This window comes from Antechinus flavipes, chromosome 2, assembly GCF_016432865.1.
Source record: "Antechinus flavipes isolate AdamAnt ecotype Samford, QLD, Australia chromosome 2, AdamAnt_v2, whole genome shotgun sequence".
NCBI lineage: Eukaryota > Metazoa > Chordata > Mammalia > Dasyuromorphia > Dasyuridae > Antechinus > Antechinus flavipes.
In genome coordinates this window covers 355,962,538-355,985,459 of record NC_067399.1, presented here as the reverse complement: position 1 = coordinate 355,985,459, position 22,922 = coordinate 355,962,538, and the positions used below count along the sequence as shown (strand labels likewise).

Genomic DNA, 22,922 nt, shown 5'->3' with positions numbered 1-22,922 from the left:
GAGGCAGAGGAGTGGAAAGGGAAGCAGAAAGAGACTGCTAGCTGGCTTCCTGTTGGAGCTGCCCATATTGCTATCACAATCCTTCTTCACTGCCCATATTGCTATCGCAATCCTTCTTCACTGCCCATATTGCTATCGCAATCCTTCTTCACCTCTACTGAGAATAAAGAGTGAAGATTTTTCCCTTAACCTGAATTCCTGACTCATTTTTTAAGGGTTGAGGTCTGCTCTTAAGGCAAAGGAGTGAGAGCTGCTTTAGTTTGCTCTGGGGCCAGTGTTTCTGACTTCTGGAGCTGGGTAATCTCAGGGTTTAGTGGCTTACAATTTGCCTTTTGTATTTGTTTTGGGGTGCTTTACAGCAAATCTGCTAAATAGCCACTTGCAACTAGGACAGAGTAGCCTAAGAGCCTCATAGAAAATTCCCTGGTGCTTGGACACTGCAGTTCTCTCACTTCCTACCCCACCTCCTTGCCCTGAGCTCCTTATACTGCAGTCTGGGCTGAACAGACTGTCCTGTACTGGTTTGAAACAGGCCTGTTCTGAAGTTCTTCCAAAGTATCTTCTTTTGGAACTGTGTTGTAGGCCAAAAATTTGTGGGTTGTGTCACTCCAAAACCATTTTAGGGGCTTAATTTACTCTTTTTCAGTCAAACAGATCAGAGGGTAGAAAGAGAGCTGTTCTTCAAAGAATCATTCTGGCCTCTTCTGGCAAAGTCTCCAGTGTGAATTTTGCAAAGTGTAATGGGCCAGAACTCTGAAGCAAGGATTCTTACAAGGTATTAAGATAGTGAAATTGATAATATAATGGTTATCTAGTTTAGCATGGTGATTAATAGTTCTCTAGTTCAGTACATGTACTTAGTACTTATATAGTTCTGCAAGATTGACAACTATTCTACAAGATTCACAGTTATGATGATGTAATTATAATAGTATACATAAGCTGGGACAAATTCAGCCAGATTCATTCATTCCATCCACACCACCATGGTGGCAGGCCTGTCCTTCATTTCTCCACTGAGACCAAGGCCTATCTGAACCAGAGACAGACTCAAAGGGCTCAGAGACAGACTCAGAGAGACAGAACCAGAGAAGACAATAGCTGGAGGCTGGAGCATAAGCCCTGGGACTGAGATAGACTTCAGACAGAGACCATCATGGTGGTCCTCCTGCCTTTCCCACAGAAATCAAGATGCATTCTGGAGGACCTCAAGAAAGCTAGCCCAGGTCCCAGGCAAGGAAACTAGACTATTAAGAAGATAATAAAGAATGTGGACTTTAACACCTGGCTATTCTCGTGGTGACTATTCTGCTGAAAGGAAGCCTGCCCCAGAGACCTCCAGTAAACCAATCATTGTTTTATCAAGTTCTCTGAGTCAACTCGTTTCAAGTACGCTTCTCCAGAGTTCTGGCTCTCTATATCTCCCCCTTTCTTTTGTTTTAGAACATGGGTGGTCATACCTTTCCTGACTTCTCAAGGAGGTGAGAACCCCAAAAAGGAGGTGATCACGCCCCCTCCTGACTTCTCAGAAAAGGGGGATGAAAACATCAAAAAAGGAGGTGATCACGCCCTCCCTGACCATAGGGAAATGGGGAATCAAACCAGATTAGCAGGTTTCTGAAGGATCTCACTTGAGTCAGGTATACATAAATCCATCAACATGGGAGATATTACACAATCACATAGCAATATAGCACAGGGTAATAGTGATGTAACAAATAACATGAATCAACATGAGGAATTATACATGTCTGTAAGTCCTAGAAATAGTCTAAAACCAATCTGTTGTCCATTACTTCACATGTATCAGGGAATCCAAGAATTCCTGCAAGTTTTGAAGCCCTGCAATAGTCTCATCTTGTGTTAGGAAATCCAATGATTTCTGTAGATTTTGAAGTTTTGTATCAGGCTTATGTCTCAGCAGCTTAATTCCTGCTGGTTTTGAAGTTCTGAGACAGTCTTATCTTAGGTCTTCTCCTTTATTTCAAGATTTTTTTCTCTTTATCTCTCTTTCTCAAGATGCTCGTTGGCACTCATCTGATTCCTTCTCCATGTGTAGAAAGACAAGCAAACCCTCTCCCCTAAGCAGTTAACCTCTCTGGTCCCTTTCATTCATCACTTTCTAGATTTCTCCAAATCACCTGGAGATTATATTGGAGCTGCTCGCACTGGACACTGTTCTTTTGTTGGGTTAAAAAGCCTGTATTCTCCCAATTGTAATCCCTTTCTCCCATCTGATTGCTTTTTGGCTGATTGATCATATCAGAGTATTGAATTTCTAAAGACACTCTGGTTGTAACCTCAGTTGCTATCAGGCCCCACCTGTTTTTTGTTTGAAGTCTTGGACCTGCGCCCCACCTCTCATTTCTCTGGGTCAATCTACATTCTGAGACTCAATGGAAGCCCTTGTTGCATTTTGGATATAGGGCTTTGGGTCTTGTTCTCTCACCCTGTCTTCTTACTCTATCTCTATGCCAACATTGAACTTCCAGATGCCCTACTTTATCACACTGAAACCAGCAAGTCTCTCTGCAAGTCCCTTGCCAAGAGGGACCTTGTCTTCCCATGTTCTGCATCAAACCCTGAGTATAAAAGGCATTTGTGCTCACTGTGGCACAGCATCTTAAGATCTCCTCTAAAGGAGCATCTTTGTGCAGTCCCAGTATAATTCTTCTACAAACCTCATTAGCATTTTCTCTAACAAGTTGTTTGATAATTATTCCTGTTGCTGAATTTTCACCAATCATTTGTATGATAGCTGTCTGAAGATGTCCCACAAAATCAGCAAAAGTTTATTCATTTGGACCTTGCTCTATTTTTGCGAAGGCTTCCCCTCCATCTTTTCGTCCTAGGAGGAAGCCCCATGCTTTGATAGCAGCAGCAATTTGTTCATATGCTATCAAAGAGTAATTAATCTGTGCTAAAGTGTCTGCATACAGACCTTTACCTGCTAGTTAGTCAAATGTGATTTGTATATTAACTCCAGTTTGCCTATTTCCTTGTGCTTGTATACTCTGAAAGCCACAACAAGTTTTGTCCAGGTTCTAAACATGTCTTGCTATAGATTTCTAATCACTAGTGGTTAAAATTTCATAAGCCATATTCTCTAGTACCATCTTAACACAAGACAATGTAGCCCTATAAAGAGTGCAACCCTTTTTCAAATCCTTGATTTTTTCCAGATCAAAAGGAGTGTATCTTCTCCTTCATTAACTTGAAGAGTCAAACTCTTGAATAACAGGGTATGCATTTATTTTTAAATCAGATGTCCTTTTTTAGCTTTAACTAGTGCCTTTTGTAATCCTGTCGTAGGCTGCTTCATAGGTGGTGTTGATTGTGTCACTGCCCCTCCCCCCCCTCCACGCATGAAGGATTAATTGAAGAGAGTAGATCAGGGGATAGGGAATGCCCTAATGGTTCCTACTGTGAAGCACCACATTCCTTAATTTCATCAGCCCTGTACTTCATTCCTTTCTTGTCTAATTCTTTATGCTTTTCACCTAGTTTGTATACTCTCCCTCTTGCATTTTTTCTTTTTCCTTATTTCTAACTTATGTAATTTCCTAAAGCCAAATGTATTAAGTTATATGTATAGAATGTTTCTTTAGGAATTGAATTAGGATCATTATCATTGTAATATTCTATTAGTTCCTATCCCACTAGTTTCCATTTGTCTGAATCTAATTCTTCCTTAGCGAACCAAGGAGATGTGTATTTTAATGTTTCAAAGAGTTCAATGATCTGCTTCCAAGTTACAATTAAACCTTGGTTTTTTATCAGTCTAACTATGCACTCTACACTTGTATTCCTTGCAGTCGTGAAAGCTCCTTTCTAAACATTTATCCCACTTCAGCTGAAACACTAGTTAAGCCCTTCACAAAGTTTCCTTCTTGTCTGTTTTTGTACTCACCCTAATTTCTGGGTCATAGATCTAAATCCTTAGCCCCACGTGATGTCACCAAAATGTAGTGTTCTGGTTCGTTTTATGGAGGTCTCTAGGTCAGCCTTCATTTCCGCAGAGAATAGCCAGGTATTACAGTCCAGATTCTAAATTATCTCAGGAATTAGATGGAGGAGGAGGGCTGGTAGTTCTGGAATCCTACTCACATCTATAGCAACAATTTTGAAATCAACCTTAGTTGCCTCATATAATAGCATGAAATAGTGGATAGAAAAACTAGTTTTCAAGAAGGCTTTGTGAGAGAGCCAATTAAAAAAAATCATTGATGACAGCTAAATATAAAATTGGAAGAAAGAAAAACAAAAATTGGAAAAGATCAGTTTTTTTTTCCTTTTGTTTATTTAAAAAAAAAAGAAAAAAGAAAGGCAAAAAAGGAAAACAAAGCAAAACAGAACAGTCATATACCTAGCAGAACATCAAGGAGGATTCAAAATATATAACAATAAATTTCCAATTCAAGGATATATAATCGTAAAAGAAATATTATTCATGGATGTCCATCTTTGCTACCTTGTAGGTTGTTCTTTTGTGCTGTGCTGTGCATTTATTTTTTTACTTTATTGTTTTTTCCCCCTCTCATCCTCGTTACTCCCCCCCAAGTATACAGGCTATGGTTAAGCACAAATATTTAATAGATATATACACACATGTACACACACATCCATACATATATACACACATATACATTCATATCCATCCATAGACATACATGTGTGTATGTGTGTGTATATATATATATATGAAATATGTATCTATATTCACTCCTGCTTCCTGTTGTAGGGTTTGTGTATATCTCTTTCCTATCCCTGCTAACTCATGTACTTTAATTCTGCTCCTTAACTTGCCTTGCTATTATTTAACCTCCACGGATCCCTCCTTTGTCTTCTACCCCCATCCTTTGCTTCCCTCCCCCATTAGTTCTTTATAAATTTTGAAGGGTGCTATACCCTTCATGATATATGTAGTGTTGCCTATTTAACTCATTCCCGACTTGAATAGATTTTCAAAACTATGAGCCCTCCTTCCCCTCTAAGACCTCTGTCTCTATTCTTCCTCTTCACCTCATCCAGATAAATAGTTCTTTTGAGCTACCCTATTACTGATGTCAGTCTTAAATATGTGGTAAATATTTCCATTTTAGAAACATAAATAATTTATCTGTGTTGAGTTCCTTGAAATTGATCTTTGATATTGGCTCCTGTTTTCTTTTTAGAGTTTGGTTGATAGAAAGTCCTGAAAATCTGCAAGTTCATTAAATGTCCATTTTTTTTCTTATTCATTATCAATGAATATCATAGATATCATAGATATCTTTTTTTTATCATAGATAATTTTACTGGATATAATATTTTTGGCCACAAGCCTATTTCTTTTGATTTTTGGTAGACATGATTCCAGGACCTGAAGTTTTTTACTGTGGTTACTGATAAGTCTTATATAATTTTAATTGTTTGGAAATCTATCTCCTTTTCTAATTGAATAACTTTTTTTTTTCATAATCTTATTTTTCTTGGATGGGTGCTAGTTTTTCCTCAATGTCTCTCATTTGATTTTAAAATTCTTTTTTGAATTCTATAAATTTTAGGCAGGGAGCCATTTAACATTACTTTTGGGGTTAGAGAAAGTCTTTTTTACTTCATTATCCTCCTTTAAAAATGAACCCAGGTTTTCCCTGTTCCCATAGAAAGTTTCTATGGTTGGATTCTTCTATGCTGGTTCTTTTTTTTTTTTTTTTTAAGTGATAAATATTAGTTTAAGCATCTTTAATGGTGGAGTAGGGGTATAGTGCCTCTAACGTCACTTGAGCTTTCCCCTCTGACTGGAACCCTAAACCTAAAGTTCTACCCTCCTACAAGTGACACCACCAGCAACATCCTTGCCCCACTACTTTTGTACTTACTGGTATGCCGATAAGTGCCCAGAACCCTGTCTCTTCAACCTAGCTGGGCTTGACATTTCTAATCAGCCAAGATTCCCTTTGTTTTCCTGGACACTGACCCTAGACTCTACATATAACTCAAGAGGTGAAAGTTTCTATGATTCCTGCTGAGGCTTCAGCCAAACCCAGCTAATTCCAAGGCTTCCCATTCAGTGTTTCTGTGGAGCTATTCTAGAGGTGTTTGCACTTCACATGGGTTAATCCTAGCCTGGAGTCTTTCTTTAGATCTTCTTGGGTTGTTCCTGGAGCCCTGTTCTGCCTTCAAGTCTCCTTAATTTTTTCACGAGTCTATGTTTGCCCTGAAGTACAAATTTGTTCTGTTTGTGGGAAAAATCTGGAAATTTACTGACTGACTTCTACATCTTCCCAGAATCCTCCTTAAGCAGCAATTTTTAGAACAATTTCTTTGAAGGTATAATGGAGCTATTACATTTGAATTCTGGGTGTGCTTTTAGAAGAAGCATATATGATAAAGAAGAAAACTAATATGGTAAAAGTAGGTACATTAGACCAAGTGTGCATAGAAGAATCTGTGCATGAGATGACACAATTATTAGGGCTTTATAGTGGTTTAATTCTCAAGAATATCTAAAAGAAAAAAATATGAAAAAGATGGGGAAAATATAAGTCCTTTCACTAACTCTCCCTTTCCCTAAAGGCTACTGAGAAAACATAACTTAAAATTTTATGTATGTAATGTTTCATATATACAAAATTTTTATTAAAATAATTTACATATATACTCAGGACATCCTTGACATGAGAACATTAGAAGGCAAAAAAAAAAAAAAAAAAAAAGCTTTAGCAAGCAATATTACATACTAGTCCATATCTATACTATCACATCATTAACTGACAATCATAAAGAATACACTATGCCATAGAACTGGTTTTTGATTATGAAAAACATCTTTCTTGGTAGAGCAAAATACTGCCTTAAAAGATTGTTTTCAAACAAAATATCTCCCACATACAGGTAAACATTGTTCAAGATTCCTTGAAAGATATAACACAGATAACCATTTTCTATTCTCTTAACATTAATATCTAGGAAGATATGTGCTTGCTCACCACTCTCATGGAAGCATTACCAATGCAAGTTCCAAATAAAAAGAAAAAGGAATTCCCACAAATGATAAAGTCCTCATAAAACTTTGGTTTATGGTTGGCATTGATCCAATTGTGTCAAACCCTGAAACCTTGCAAAGCTTTTTCAGTTAGATCATAATCATTTAAAGAGTCTGATTTAACATTACAAAAATAACATTATGAATGCCTAAAGTTCAGAACATAAAAAATAAAAAAATGATAAGTAATACAGACAGTATTTGTCTTGCAGTATTTTTTTTTTTGAATGACTACTGCAAAGAGACAGTGAGTTATATCTAAAGGTGAATAAACATAGAAATGTAGGAAATTTAGGAAACTGCCATTCTTTTAATGATTCTCAAGCTTGTCCCTGAACCAAAGGACTATTAAAAAAAAAAATACTAAGGTACTTCCATGTGATATGTGCCATGAGTCATAGGATGATACATTCTCATATGGAGCTAAAGACAGTGTAAAGTTATATATTGAGCATGAGTGAGCTGAAACATGTTAAAAAAGAGGAATTACTTCATAAAAGAAATATGAGGTTGAAAAAAAGGAGAGGCGGTGGTCATATGGCAAAAATGAGATATACAAAATGAACAGACTACAAGTATTCTTGGGAGGAGATACCCCAGAATGATAAGTAGACTCACTGTAGTAGACTTGTAGAAGGATATGGACAAGAATACACAAAATGAGTAAGCATATATTAATTGTGATCTGCATTTTTGGAATGAATACCCACATTGATTAGAGGACAGATCTACCTAAACATATGAATATACAGTCTAACAGTGCAAATTGCTGCTTTTCTGCAATGTTAAATGCAGAATATAATAAAAATTATTGTAAAATACTTTGAAAATTTAGCATTAAAGACTCCTTTTAGAATTTAAACTGTTTTTACTTTAATTTTCCTTATTTTTCTTTAGGTTTGGTTTGGAGGTTCCAGTAATCCTGAGAAATTCAGAAGAGATAGAATTCAACACAAGAGTATCCAAAAAGGAGATGAAACAAGTCAAGAATCCTTTTGGTTTAGTGATCACTAATCCAACTTCAGCCTCAATCACAAGTTAGTCTTTATTTCTCAAAGCTTCCCTTGTCTCCAATACCTTTCTCTTAGCCCTTTTCACTCTTTCACATATTATATAGTATTCCTAAATTTTAATTCATATTTAAGGTTCTTGGTGCTTTTAATTGATTAAAGAAGTATGATAGTGAATAGACTTCTAGAAATGAAAGTAGTAAGATTGAGCTTATTTCTGCCATTGATACTTATTAACTATGCCTCCATGGACAAGCCACTTGACTTTTTGAGTTTTAGTCAACTCTGATCAACTAAATTATAGAACACTATATTGATGAACAAGTTCTGATATCAATGAAGTAAAATTTTAATGTATTTATTTATTTATTGTGCCGCTGTCAGAATGTATTAAGGCTGGTTGTCTTTTCCAAAATTCATTGGATTTAGATCTAGAATTATCAGAGGCCTTAGGAATTTAGATTTAAAACTGTGAGAGACCTTAGAGAAATTATCCACTTCAAACCAATCATATTATATGTCAAGAAATTGAGACCTAGAAGTCACACAGAAAAGTGACAGGGTCAGTTTTCAAATTCATTGACTCCCAAGTTCATTCTATCTTTCTCAGTCCCTATCTTTTTTGTTTTTTGACCTTTTTAATATTTTTAATATTGTTAATCACTTTTACCTTCTGGACATACCTTCCTTTATTTCTTTGACCGCTTTATCTTGTTTCCTCTTTTGCCTGCCTGCTCTTTTTAAGTCGGCTTTGCTATATCATCCATTTTCTCTCTCCTGAGTGTAAGGTATCCTCCAGGACTTTGTTTTCTCTCTTTCCATTGATGATTTCATCTGCCTTTATGGATTCATTATCATCTCTATATAGATAATTCCCAACATATTAATAAAATTAATAACTTTTTAAAAACTATGGTATTACATCGTCAGCTGCTTTTTGGACATCTCTGCTGCCTTATTGCCTCACAGGCACCTCAATCTCAATATATCTAAAAACCAATTATCTTCTGCCTTAGGCTTGCTTGTCTTCCAAGCACCTCTATTCTCCCAAGTTGTTTTTTTTTTTTTTTTTTTTTTTGCAACCAAGAGATTGAAAATTTTATTTCTCTACATCTTTCATTCCATCTTGAGTCCTTCCAGTATCCAAATACTACCTTGTGATGTGATCTTTTGATCTTTTATTTTTTTAACACATTTTTTTAAATAAGACCTCATTTCTCAAAAAGAAAACTGAAAGTTATGTGATTTTTCCATTCAACTATTTAATGATTCCCATTAGTTCTAGTCAAAGTTTTTTCTAATTAATTAATTAATTAATTAATTAATTTTTAATTTTTATTTAATTATTACTTTGTATTGACAACATTGTCCCTTGCACTCGTTTCTTTTCCGATTTTTTCCCTTCCCTCCCTCCACCCCCTCCCCTAGATAGCAAGTAGTCCTTTATATGTTGGATATGTTGCAGTATATCCTAGATACAATATATGTTTGCAGAACCGAACAGTTTTCTTGTTGCATAGGGAGAATTGGATTCAGAAGGTATAAATAACCCGGGAAGAAAAACAAAAATGCAGATAGTTCACATTCATTTCCCAGTGTTCTTTCTTTGGGTGTAGCTGCTTTTGTCCGTCATTTATCAATTGAAACTTAGTTAGGTCTCTTTGTCAAAGAAATCCACTTCCATCAAAATATGTCCTCATACAATATCATTGTCGAAGTGTATAATGATCTCCTGGTTCTGCTCATTTCACTTAGCATCAGTTCATGTAAGTCTCGCCAGTCTTCTCTGTATTCATCCTGCTGGTCATTTTTTACAGAACAATAATATTCCATAACATTCATATACCACAATTTACCTAGCCATTCTCCAATTGATGGGCATCCATTCATTTTCCAGTTTCTAGCCACTACAAACAGGGCTGCTACAAACATTTTGGCACATACAGGTCCCTTTCCCTTCTTTAGTATTTCTTTGGGATATAAGCCCAATAGAAACACTGCAGGATCAAAGGGTATGCACAATTTGATAATTTTTTGGGCATAATTCCAGATTGCTCTCCAGAATGGTTGGATTCGTTCACAACTCCACCAACAATGCATTAGTGTCCCAGTTTTCCCGCATCCCCTCCAACATTCATCATTATTTTTTCCTGTCATCTTAGCCAATCTGACAGGTGTGTAGTGGTATCTCAGAGTTGTCTTAATTTGCATTTCTCTGATCAATAATGATTTGGAACACTCTTTCATATAAGTGGTAATAGTTTCAATTTCATCTTCTGAAAATTGTCTGTTCATATCCTTTGACCATTTATCAATTGGAGAATGGCTTGATTTCTTATAAATTTGAGTCAGTTCTCTATATATTTTAGAAATGAGGCCTTTATCAGAACCTTTCTCCCAAGTTGTAATCTTATAACTATCCTTGACTCTTCCTTCCCATTAGTTGAAAAATCTTGTAGATTCTACTTCCATGACATTTTTTCATTCCCATTCTCTCCATTCCCACAGCCATCACACCAACTCAGAGCCTCATCACTTTTCAGTGGTTTAATTGCTTTCTCTGTATATATTCTTTCTCTTCTTTAGTCCACCTACTACACAGCTGTCAAATTGGCCTACTAACTCTTCCCACTAGCTCTTTGATATGTCAATCAACATATCAATGATTTGGATAAAATCAAATTATGAATTTAGAGATGGCATGAAGCTGAGAGGAATAGTTTCCCCATCTATTATTTCTTCCCCTGTAAATTGTTATTCTTCTTAGAAATGAGCAAAATCAAATCAACAGATAACTGATTTAGTATGTATTGAATGTTGTATTAGGTATTATAAAATACTAGATCTGAATTTTAGCTAAGAATAGTTTATTGACTTTTAACTAAAAATGAAAAGAAGATAAAATGGTAACATGATAACATAACATCAAAGATAATCTTGCTATTGAGAGGGAAGAATTAGATATCTCATCCTAAAGTATCTCTTTAAAAGTGAGAGGTGTGAGATGTGGTAGTGTTTGAATAAACATGATAGAATATGTTGGAATCTTTACAAACTGCTAACTAATTAGAGTTGATCTGATCTTACAAGAAGATGTTTTAGGCCAGAACCTGAAACAAGGTACTAAGTAGAACTAATTAGTACAATGCTTGTGTTTACACCTTTACTCATCGGAGTTCACAAGTTTGCCAGATTCACAAAGTAAACTTTGTACCTTTGTGAATTCACACCTCCCTTAAAGCTCTTAGGGCCAGAGAGCACCATGGGAGAAAACCCATAATCCCATTCTCTCAGAAGAGTCAGATATAAGGCCAGTGAAGAGAGAGCTATTCCAGAATATTTTCCATTTGGCTGGCTGGTGGCAGAAGAAGAGTTTTCAGAGGATAAAGCTACGAGTGGAGAGTTCAGTGGACAACCAGATTCATCTTCATCTCACACCACTGTAGTTGGGTGGCTGGGCTCCTGCACTTCCCCCACTGAGACCAAGCTGGTCTGAAAGACTCACCAGAAAGCTAGCCGAGCCCCAAGTGAAGGAGACAAGAGATTCATTCCATCTCTGTGCTGGTTGGAGGCTGAAGAAAGCAGAGGCAGAGGCTAAAGGACAGAACCTTTGGATTTGGAGATATTTGGAGGGCTCTAAGCTAAACCGGCTGTGTTTTGAGAAGAACAAGAACTCCAACATTTGAACTCCAACAGAATAAATAAATAAATAGGAACTCCTTCAATAATGTCCTATTCTTCTGCATCATCATAGAATAGATATGACTCTAGGTTCTCAAAGGCTATATTAATGGAGCACAAGCTCTAGCAATTTTAACAACACTGAAAAGGTTTAAAACTGTTTGCCTCAGTTTCCTCATCTGTAAAATGAACTGCAGAAGGAAATGGCACACCACTCCAGTTCTTTGCCAAGAAAAACTCAAAATGGTGTCACAAGGGGTTGGACATGACTGAAACAACTCAACAACAACAAAAAGAAAAGGCTTCTTCAGGTATGGCCACACAGATTGTGTTTGTCAGTAGAAAACCAGATCAGTGATATTCAAAAAAGGTTGGCTTTCAGAGTGATTGATATTTATTTTCCTGTCAGAGTAACTTAGGAAAGTTTTTACTGAATCATGCATTTTGACTCAATGGAAGTAGTATTCACATGGTTGAAATCGTATATCCTGATAAATTTAGATTAGAGGCAGTGAGGAATCAGAATAATTTAAGAAGGAGATGGTCTCATTAATAATGTTAATATGCCAAAGGTACTTGTTTAATATAGGGTTGTGCTAAATACAAAGATTTAATTAAACAGTGGCTTACTTTCAATTAGATGTATTTATTGGTTATTCTGTAAACCTTAAACTTGTACAACTTTATAATATTTGAGAATGAGGGCTAATCAAAATTAATTTTATTTCAAGTTCCTGATTATAATACATTATTAAAAGGTTTTTTAAAAAAACTCTAAACAGAGCAGAGGTTCATCCCCCTTTCCCCCATTTTGAATTGTGATTTTATAAATGTAGCATATGAAGATAGTTTCTATTTGGATTCTGTCTCTTGAGTCATTTGGGAAATCCTTACCTATCAGTTTTATTCTCTGTAAAATGGGTGGGTGGGGGATATTGTTGTCTTCAGATGAAGAAAAGACTAGAAACTTCACAGAGCAGGAAAGGAATATTTCATTCAAGAGATAGAAAGATGTTTTCACTAGCAGTACTATTTCACTAGCAGTATTATTGTGATAGTTCGTAAAAGTCAACATAATTAAATTAATTATTTCAGTGACTAAATTGATAGTGTGGTACAGTATAATGTGTGCTAGATAGGGAATCAGAGGACGTGAGTTTTCGAGTCTACTTATGTTTTTGTGATCTTGGTCAAGTCATTGTAAAAAATGAAGAGTTGAAACTAGGTGATCTTTAAGATCTTTTCCAGCTCTGATTCTATCATGTACTATTATAAATTGTCTTACAAATTTTTTAAAAACAACTTTCCTAAAACATTTATAAGACAGTTTAAAACTTTTGTGAAAATTTGTTTGAGAATCCGTATAATGCCAAATTGACAATGGTGAGTCTATTTTCTCCTTTATGTATTTATTTCAGGTAAAGAATTGCATTAGATAATCTCAGAGATCATGTCTAACTCTTAAGATGATATGACTGTGATATGAGAGTGAACAGGTATGACTCAGGGCAGTATCACGTATGCTAAAGCAAAGGGAACAACATGAAATGAATATTGGGACCATATTGCATTAAAATTAGCATATTTCCTCACATGTCAAGAACTTTCTGATATTCTCTTACCTGGCTTAAAGAATAAAATCAAGAATGCAGTTTATTCCGTAGAAATTAATAAATATTGAAGCAGTACAAACATGAAAAGTTTATTATAATGGAGATTTCCAAACACAAATACAGTAAAAAAAAAAAAAAAAAAAAACAATAAAATTTTAAACCAGTTTAAATTTATATCATGTTTAACAGTTTTTAGTCTTTTTGTTCACACTATCTCATTTGATTTCCTGCAATAGTTATTTCAGATCTTAATCACAATCACTGTACCATCAAAAAGAAACATAACTTTATGAATGAATGAATAAGAAAGCATTTATTAAGCTCTTAGTATATATGTAAAATACTGAGCCAAATGCTGGGAATTCATTTAGAAAATGGAGGTAGCCCAATGCTCACATAAATTACATTTTAATCATCAAGATAATACATTTAAGAAGCTTCAACTGCAAACTAGATGGAAAAGCTCCATGGTCAGTAGGGTATAGTGGCAAAGCACAATGTAATATCGTTTTTATGTCATTTTAACATAATGATTAGCAAATGTTTTTGAATGCCTATTGCACATAGTGCAAGATTTGGCCTTTGTTCTTATGTATAACCTAGTTGAGGTCATATAACATATATATATAATGCATATTTACATGTAGTGGGTAATTGTTAGCTGAGTGATACAGATATGAGTGCTTATAGGGAGAAAATCTTGAAATCGTAATTACATTTTGATGACCTACCCTTCTTGCTCCTGATATTATTCATTTATAATTGAAACTCTGCAAAATTCAGATATTTACTAAGGTTGAAATATGATTTTCATGCTATCTATTAAGAAAGCAATCTTTTGACAGAGTCCTGAAGAAAGATCTCTAGCAGTAACTGATAGCATATTTTAGCACTTCAATGGAACCATGTTCTTAGTGATGTGAGTTTAGAAATCATGGTGTTCTATGATATGCAGTTATCTAGTATAGAATTAATATTTGTTTAGAAAATTTTGTATATGTGTCAAGGAGCAACTACTTAGGATTATTGAAAGTACCAAATGGTTTCCCAAATCCAATCTAGTCTGCTCACTTCAAGGGTCTACCCATTTACTGCATGCATGTCATTCTGGACAACAGGCATTCATTTAAATTTTTCTAACATGTATTGGCGAAACAAATCCATTATAGCTCTCATTGAGGAAGTTCTATAGTATTATAGGCGTTGATACAATTAACATAAAGTTGTCATGTGAAGAAGAGAAATTACAAGAACATATATAAACTTAAATATACAGAAAATTTTGAGAGGAAAAACATTAGTAATTGAGGGAATCAAGAAAATCTTCATGGAGATGATGGTATTTGAACTGCATCTTAATTTAAAAAAGGTAGTTTAAGGCAAAGTTGGGGAAGTGGCCAATACAATCTCCCACAGAGATGGAAGGTAGAATGCCTTATGGGAGGGAAGAAATGTCCATTGAAGCTGGAAAGATTAGTTGAGGGTAGAGTTTACATTTAATTCTAGAGCAGTGATGAGGGAACAAGTTTAACCTAAGGTTGATGAACTTGCTTTTTAAAAATATTTTGATAACTGTATTTAAGTGTAATTGACTTTCTTTAGAATCCAATGTATTTTATGCATTAAAAACACTATTCTGCTGAAAAGATTAATAATTTCTGTTCTGAAGGGCAGAGAAAGCCCTGGAGTTGGGTGAATAGAGGACTCATATAAAGAGAGCTATGCTTAAAGAAAGTTATTTTGGCAGCAGTGGAATGAAGTGGTGAGAGACATGAAGTAGGGAGACAATTTGGAAGTTGTTAATTATTTAGGTTAGAAAAAACAAGCCCCTGATCCAAATTTGAGTGGAAAGAAGGGATTGTGGGGTTTGGATTCAAGAGATGTTATGGCGTAGAAATAGTAAGACTTGTTAATACGTGAATTGAGGGAGAGTGAGGCACTAAGAATAATCTGGAATCTTGAAAAGATATCATGTATTTAAAATAAATAAGGAAGTTTAAAAGAGGTGAGGTTAAGGAGAAAAAATAAGTTTAGTTTTGAAAGTGTTCAGTTTGATATATCTCTAGGACATCTAATTTGAAATGTTCAATAATTCATGTGGGATCTGTGAAACTCAGGGGAGATGCTAGGGATGGTATGCACATATAATAGTTAAATACTGAGAGTATTGAGAAAACAGAGAAAAGGGTCTAGGAACGCTATGAGGAATAACAGCTTTTATGGTTAATGATATGAATGATGAGCCAACAAAAGAGATTGAGGAGTGATCATGCTAATAGGGCAACCATATCATGAAAAAAAAAAGAAGGGAGCATCTGGAAGAGAGAACAGTCAGAAAAAGGCTGAGGACTGAGAAGAGACCATCACTTTGGCAATTAAGTATACCTCATTGGTACAACTCCTGACAGAGATTGAGACATTTTATTTTGTATAAATCTATCACAATTTGTTTTGCTTGACTGCATATTTATTACAAAGATTTTTTTTTCCTTTTTTTCAAGCCAAGAAGAGGTGGGAGGGATAGAAAGTATATTTTTTCAAATACAAAAATATTAATTTTTTAAAAAGAAATTATTGGCATAGAGAAAGGATTATGAAACTTTGTGAATGTTTCCATCATTGCTGTGCTAAAGCCGAATTAACAAGAAATCTTAGCTGTGACAATTATTCTTCAAGGTCAAAAAACTCTTATCTGGAATTTTGAACTTTTGGCTCCATGACAATTGTACTTCTAGAAGCCCAGTTTGGCTTTAGACCACAGTGTGGCACCGTAGGCTTCATTTTTTTCATAGAATTGCAACTATCTTTACACTCTTGAAATAATCTTTTATGTTAACTTGTGAAATTTTTGTTGTATTATCGGTTGATGACAGGAAATATCAGTCATATTTTTCTTATTTTATTCAGCCATTCTTAAGGATATAATAGCTTTGGAAGATGGTGTTAAAAAATATTTCTACTATTTGGGGAGAGGCTCTTTCAATTCAACAAGCTATCATTAAAACAATAATTTCAGAGTTTATGTATATAAAATAAAAGACTTTACTCTTCATTAAAACATTTAAACAAGTGAAGTAGTCTTCTAAATTAGAATTCCCTACACATGACCTACATTTAACATCAATAGTAGGTAACTAAAAACTTGATCTTAATATTTTTATTAGACTAATATTGATGATATTTTTTTAACTACTTTCCAAGAAACCTCTAAAAAATGAGAAGCTCAACTAGTTAACAAGCTCCAAGTGGACATTTTGGAGATTTATTTGGAGTTTATAGCTGATTCCATCTTTAGTCCTACTTCCTACAAATTGGAAATTCCCACCAATTCTGGAAGGATGTTTAATTTTTTTTAACTGTTATCAGGAAGAAAAAAACCTAGATTAATAATAGCTGTTGCTCAGTTTATGATATGTACTAAGATAGACATAGAGCATCTGTTGGAATCTTTACAAACTGTTAAGTCATTAGAATTGATAAAGATAATAATTATCCAATTTAGTATGGTTCGGTATGATTGATCTGATCTTACAAGGAGATGTTATGGGCCAGAAGAAACAAGGTACTAAGTAGAACTGATAGACAATAATGCTTATCTTCACACCTTTAGAGAGCTCATATAAGCAAGAAGCTCTTAGGGCCAGAGAGAGGGAGGACACCCATAATCCCACTCTCTCGTATCCCACAATCCCATTCTCTTGTATCCCACAATCCCACTCTTGGAGAAGGAGCATAAATAGAGCTTCAGGGAGCCAGTCAAATGAATTACTTCAGAACATTGCCAGGGTTTGGAGAGGAACACTCTGGGAGGAAGCCCACAAGCCCTCTCTTGGAGGCAAGAGAGATTCATTCCAATTGTAAAAAGAAGAAACAGAGACATTAAGGCTGGCTGGAGGCTAAAGGACAAACCTTTGGATTTGGAGACATTCGAAGGGAGCCAAGCAGAGAGATAAGCCTCTAAGCTAACCGGGCTATTTTGGAGGAAGCAATAAAAGATCTGAACTTTTAACACCTGGCTGCATTTGGGGTAATTATTGATCTGAATTGATACTAAGGCTGCCTCCAGAAAACCTCCCTGAGAAACCCGCTCTTTCTCAGAGAGAACCATTATATTTTAAAGAAGTAAAACACCTTATTTTGGCACCCAACATGGGGCCGAGAGGACCCTCAGTGGATTTCAGTGGAAAAGTCTGATCCTGATCCAGCGGAAAAGCCTGTGATCCTAATCCAGTGGAAAAGACTCTTCAACCCAGAAATTAGGGTAAGTACAACAAAGAAATTTTGTTAAAAAGAGTTAAAGTAGAATTTCAGCTAAGATGGGACAGATGTTCAGAAAATAGCCTTCTGTTTCTGTTCAAGGAAAATGTTTAGAGAGCATTGTCAAAGTTATGGAAAGCCAAGGTTTGATTATAATTTTGGAGCAGATCACTGAACTTTTAGAAACTGTAAAGAACATATGTCCTTGTTTCTCTCTGGGAAAAAAAAATTGGATCCAGATGAATGGAAATTAGTAGGAAAGGATCTTTATCAATTCTATAATAAAAATGGACCTAACTCAATATCCAAAGACATACTTAATACATATAATTTAATACAACTGGCTTTAGGAAATTTTATAAGTATTAAAATAAGGAAAAAGAAGAAACAGCAACAGGGAGAGGTGCCAACTAAACTAGGTGAAAAGCAGGAAGAATCAGATTAGAATGGAGTCAAGTACAATTCTGAGTGTGATACTTCACAGTGGGAGGAATTAGATCATTCCACATCTCATGACCTTCTCCCCTCAATTAACCCTTCATGGGTGGAAGAAGAAGGGGGAGGGGAAGAGGGAGTAATGCAATCAGAACCACCTATTAAGGCATCTCCTGTGAAGCAGAATATGACAAGATTAGAAGAGGTATTAATTAAAGCAAAAAATGAAGGAGAAGATATATCTGATTTTATAAATGCATATCCTGTGATTGAAAAGCTTGACTCTTCAGGTCAAAAAGAGAGAAAATACACTCCTTTTAATTTGGAAAAAATTAAAGATTTGAAAAAGGGTTGCACTCTTTATGGGGCTACATCCTCTTATGTTAAGATGTTACTAGATAATTTCTCTTATGAAATCTTAATCCTGAATAATTGGAAATCCATAGCTAAGACATGTTTAGAACCTGGACAAAATTTGTTGTGGCTTTCGGAGTTTCATGAATTATGTAGGATTCAAGCCCAACGCAATAGGCAAACAGGAGCTATTAGACAAATAACTTTTGATCAGCTAGCTGATGAAGGTCAGTATGGAGAAAATTCAGAACAGATGTATGAGCAAATTTCTAAGGCTGCAGTAAAAGCTTGGAATTAAATAGAGCCAGGTCCCAAGGAAACTTTTGCAGATTTTGTGGGACGTTTGCAAACAGCTGTAATAAGAACCATTGGACACAATGCTGCCACAGAAATAATGACTAGACATCTGGCTAAGGAAAATGCCAATGAGATTTGCAAAAGAATTATATGGGGACTAGACTAAGATGCTCCTTTAGAGGAGATCATAAGACGCTGTGCCACAGTGGACACATGCTTATTATGCCCAAACTATGATGAATATGGGAAGACAAGGTCCCTCTTGGCAAGGGACTTCTAGAGAAACTCGTAGATGTTTTTAAGTGTGGAAAAGTTGGACATTTGAGAGCTCATTGTAGATATGGAGATAGAATGAGAAGACAGGGTGAGAGAATAAAACCCAAAACTCCATGTCCAAAATGTAACTGAGGCTTTCACTGGGCCTCTGAATGTAGATTGACTCAGGGAAATGAGAGGGAGGGCCCAACTTCAGGGCCCCAAGTGGGGCAAGATGGCAGCCGAGGTTACAGATGAAAGAAGGAGATTACACAATCAATCAGCCAAAAGGCAATTGGAGGGGAAAGGGGGAATTGCAATTAGGAAAAACAGAGTTATATGTAGTGAAGACTACTGAGATATCCCCTGGAGAGGTGAAATCTGTTCCTGTCCAGCTTATGGATCCCTTGCCTCCAGGCAGTAGGCTTGACCATTTCACCTCCTGAGGATGCTTACAAAACAGTGGCCATCCGCACACTGATGTGGGAAACTGGAGAATTTGTAGCTAATATCCTAATCACTAACACAGGTAGACAACCTGTGATTTATCAACCAGGAGAAGTAGTAGCATCAGGCTTACTGTTACATACCCCTAATATTGGCCACGGCTCCAAATTTTGCACATGGGTCTCCATTAAAGATAACCAGACTATTGCATAATTGGCAATGGATTTTTGAGAAGGTTTCTAAGGTTCCTCTTAAAGGACCAACTATTTTTAGAGATGCAGCCAAACAAAATATTTGTGCTGTATACTCTCATGATTTAACCATAAAAAGAGTAGTCAGAACTCCTTTTCAATCCACTCAGCAGAACCAATTATATGCGATCTCATTTATTACCCAGGAGACATAAACATAATATCTGATTCAGCCTATTCAGTACAAAGAATTGCCACAGCCCAAATAAAATTTGCAGCTTCTAATATATATCAGCTCTTTAAGGAACTTCAAGAGCAAGTGAGAAAGCATCCAGGAAAAATTTATATCTTGCATGTCCACTCACATAGTGGACTTCCAGGTCCTATTTTTGATGGAAATTCAAAGGCACATAACCTTTTAACTATGTTAGTCAGTACTCCTTTATTTCAGGAAGCCCACGAATCCCATTCTAAATACCATCAGGCTGCTCAAGCTTTACATTTACAATTTGGGATAACAAAAGAGGAAGCTCGGAGTATAATAAAAAGCTGTACAGCTTGCCTTCCTTTCCACCCTCCTACGCTCCCTCCAGGGAAGAACCCTCGTGGTTTGAGACCCAATGAAATCTGGCAAATAGATGTGACCCATTATAAATCTTTTGGTCGTCTGTCCATGTTGTAGTAGACACCTTTTCAGGATTCACTTTTGCAATACCAGCAGCAAAAGAGACAGCCCGAGTGGTCACTGAATTCCTCATCCAAGCATTCACAATTATGGGTGTGCCACAAGAAATAAAAACAGATAATGGACTCACATATACTTCCAAACATTTTGAACACTTTTGTGCACAGTATAAGATTTTACCGTTTAATCCTCAAGGTCAGGCAATTGTAAAAAGAAGAAACAGACATTAAGACACTCCTCCAAAAGCAAAAGAAAGGGGGAGCCACGGGTAACCTTAGAGAACTTTTAAATTTAGTTCTCTATATCATTAATTTTTTAATTTGATAAAAATGCACTGGCTCCAGCAGACAGGTTTTATAACCCACAAGAAGAGCAGTGTCCAGTGTGAGCAGCTCCACTATCTTTAGATAATCGCCAGGTGATGTGGAGAGACCCAGAAAGTGGTGAATGGAAGGGACCAGATAGGTTAACTGCTTGGGAAAGAGGGTTTGCTTGTATCTCTACAGGTGGAGAAGGAATCAGCTGGGTACCAACAAGCCATATTTGCCTTGTCCATCAGAGAGAAATAGAAAAAGAGAAAAATCTGGAAGCAAAGGAGAAGACCTAAGAACAAAATCTTCAGGTATCATTGGATTTCCTAACACAAGATAAGACTCTTTCAGTTCTTGAAAACTAGCAAGAATCATTGGATTTCTTGAGATGAAAAATTGTTGATGAGACTATTGCAGTACTTAAATTTTCATGTTCATTCATGTTATTTGTTATATTACTACTAGCCTGTGTTATATTGCTATGTGCTTATGTATTTTATGTAATTATGTGTAATGCCTCTCATATTGATGGATTTATATATACCTGTTTCAAGTGAGCCCCTTCAGAAACCCACTAATCTGATTTGATTTTCTATTTCCTTTGGTGTTTTCATCTCCCTTCCTGAGATGTCAGGGAGGGCGTGACCACCTTTTTTTTATGGTGTTTTCACTCCTTTTTTGAGCAGTCAGGAAAGGCATGATCACCTTCTTTTTGGCATTCTCACCTCCTTGAGAAGTCAGGGAGGTTATGACCACCTTATGTTCTAAAACAAAAGAAAGCGGGAAATGTTGGAATCTTTACAAACTGTTAAGTCATTAGAGTTGATAGAGACAATAATTATCTAATTTAATATGGTTCAGTATGATTGATCTGATCTTACAAGGAGATGTTAGGGGCCAGAAGAAACAAGGCACTAAGTAGAACTGATAGACAATAATGCTTATGTTCACACCTTTAGAGAGCTCATATAAGCAAGAAGCTCTTAGGGCCAGAGAGCACTCTGGGAGGAAACCCATAATCCCACTCCCTCGTATTCCACAATCCACTCTTGGAGAAGGAGAATAAATAGAGCTTCAGGGAGCCAGTCAAATGAATTACTTCAGAACATTGCCAGGGGTTGGAGAGGAGCACTCTGTAAGGAAGCCCATAAGCCCTCTCTAGGAGGCAAGAGAGATTCATTCCATTTTCCACCTGGCTGGCTGGAGGCTGAAGGACAAATCTTTGGATTTGGAGCCATTCAGAGGGAGTTCTTGGAGCCAAGCAGAGAGAGAGGCCTGTAAGCTAACCAGACTATTTTGGAGGAAGCAATAAAAGATCTGAACTTTTAACACCTGGCTGCATTTGGGGTAATTATTGATCTGAACTGATACTAAGGCTACCTCCAGAAAACTTCCCCAAGAAACCTGCTCTTTCTCAAAGAGAACCATTATATTTTAAAGAAGAAAAACCCCACAAGCATCAGTACAGCTCTTTATGTCTTCCTTTCTTCATTCTTTTCTTTCTTTTCTTCTTTTCTTTTCCTTTCATTTTCTTTGGTTTTTTTTCCCCTTTCTTTCTATTATGTATCTGTCTCTGACAAACTCTCTCCTAGGGGTCATCTACTCCCATATCTCTTCAGTAAGCACTCAGTACCCTACCCTGGACACCATGTGCTGGAAAAATATCTGTCCCAAACTTTCCTTCTCCCAGAACATTTATTTCAGAAAAGGCTGTAACCATACTTTGACTTTCCTCTTTTCTTTTCCATCATTAAAAAAACCAGCTTTGATGGCTACTTTGCCACAGAATATACCCTTTCCTTGCCTACTCACCTCCTATTCCTCCAGTTCTAAAATTACAAACCAAGATAAAATCAACTTCTCCATTGTTTTCATGGAGTATGTCAAATTACTCCCCTGTGGTCACTTCTGTAACCAAAAATTCCCTACCCACTACTGTTGTGGATGTTGTTTTCCTTTTCAGAAGGTAAGCTTCTTGAGAGCATAAAGTATCTTTGCTTTTATATTTATATCTCCATTCTTTAGCACTTTACATATAGTAAGCACTTGATACATGCTTTTTCATTCATTCATTCGCAAACAGTACAAGTAAGCAATGTGTTTTACCCAGTCTTAAAGGAAGGCTAGATTACTTTTCAGGAAATTTAAACCTTCTCTCAGAAACAAAAGCCCATATTTTTTAATACCAACATTTTACCCCAGTTTTTCAAGAACTAAATATTAGCGTCAAATAGGGGAGAATTGAGAGGACTATAACAGGTTTATCAGATTATAACATATAATAAAAAAGGACTCTCTAAGAAAATGAATAAGAGATAACAGAAATGTAACATTGAAAAAGAAAATAAGCTAGTCACAT

General features: G+C 36.0%; 1 protein-coding gene across 3 annotated transcripts in view; it reads left to right on the top strand.

The window, feature by feature from the left end:
- Window positions 1-22,922, top strand: part of CGRRF1 (cell growth regulator with ring finger domain 1) — a 71,309-nt gene that overhangs the window by 27,112 nt on the left and 21,275 nt on the right. For all 3 annotated transcript variants that reach the window (XM_051978104.1, XM_051978106.1, XM_051978105.1), the window contains exon 2: window positions 7,925-8,064. In XM_051978104.1, the coding sequence (XP_051834064.1) occupies window positions 7,925-8,064 (140 nt within the window). The remainder of the gene's footprint in view (window positions 1-7,924; window positions 8,065-22,922) is intronic.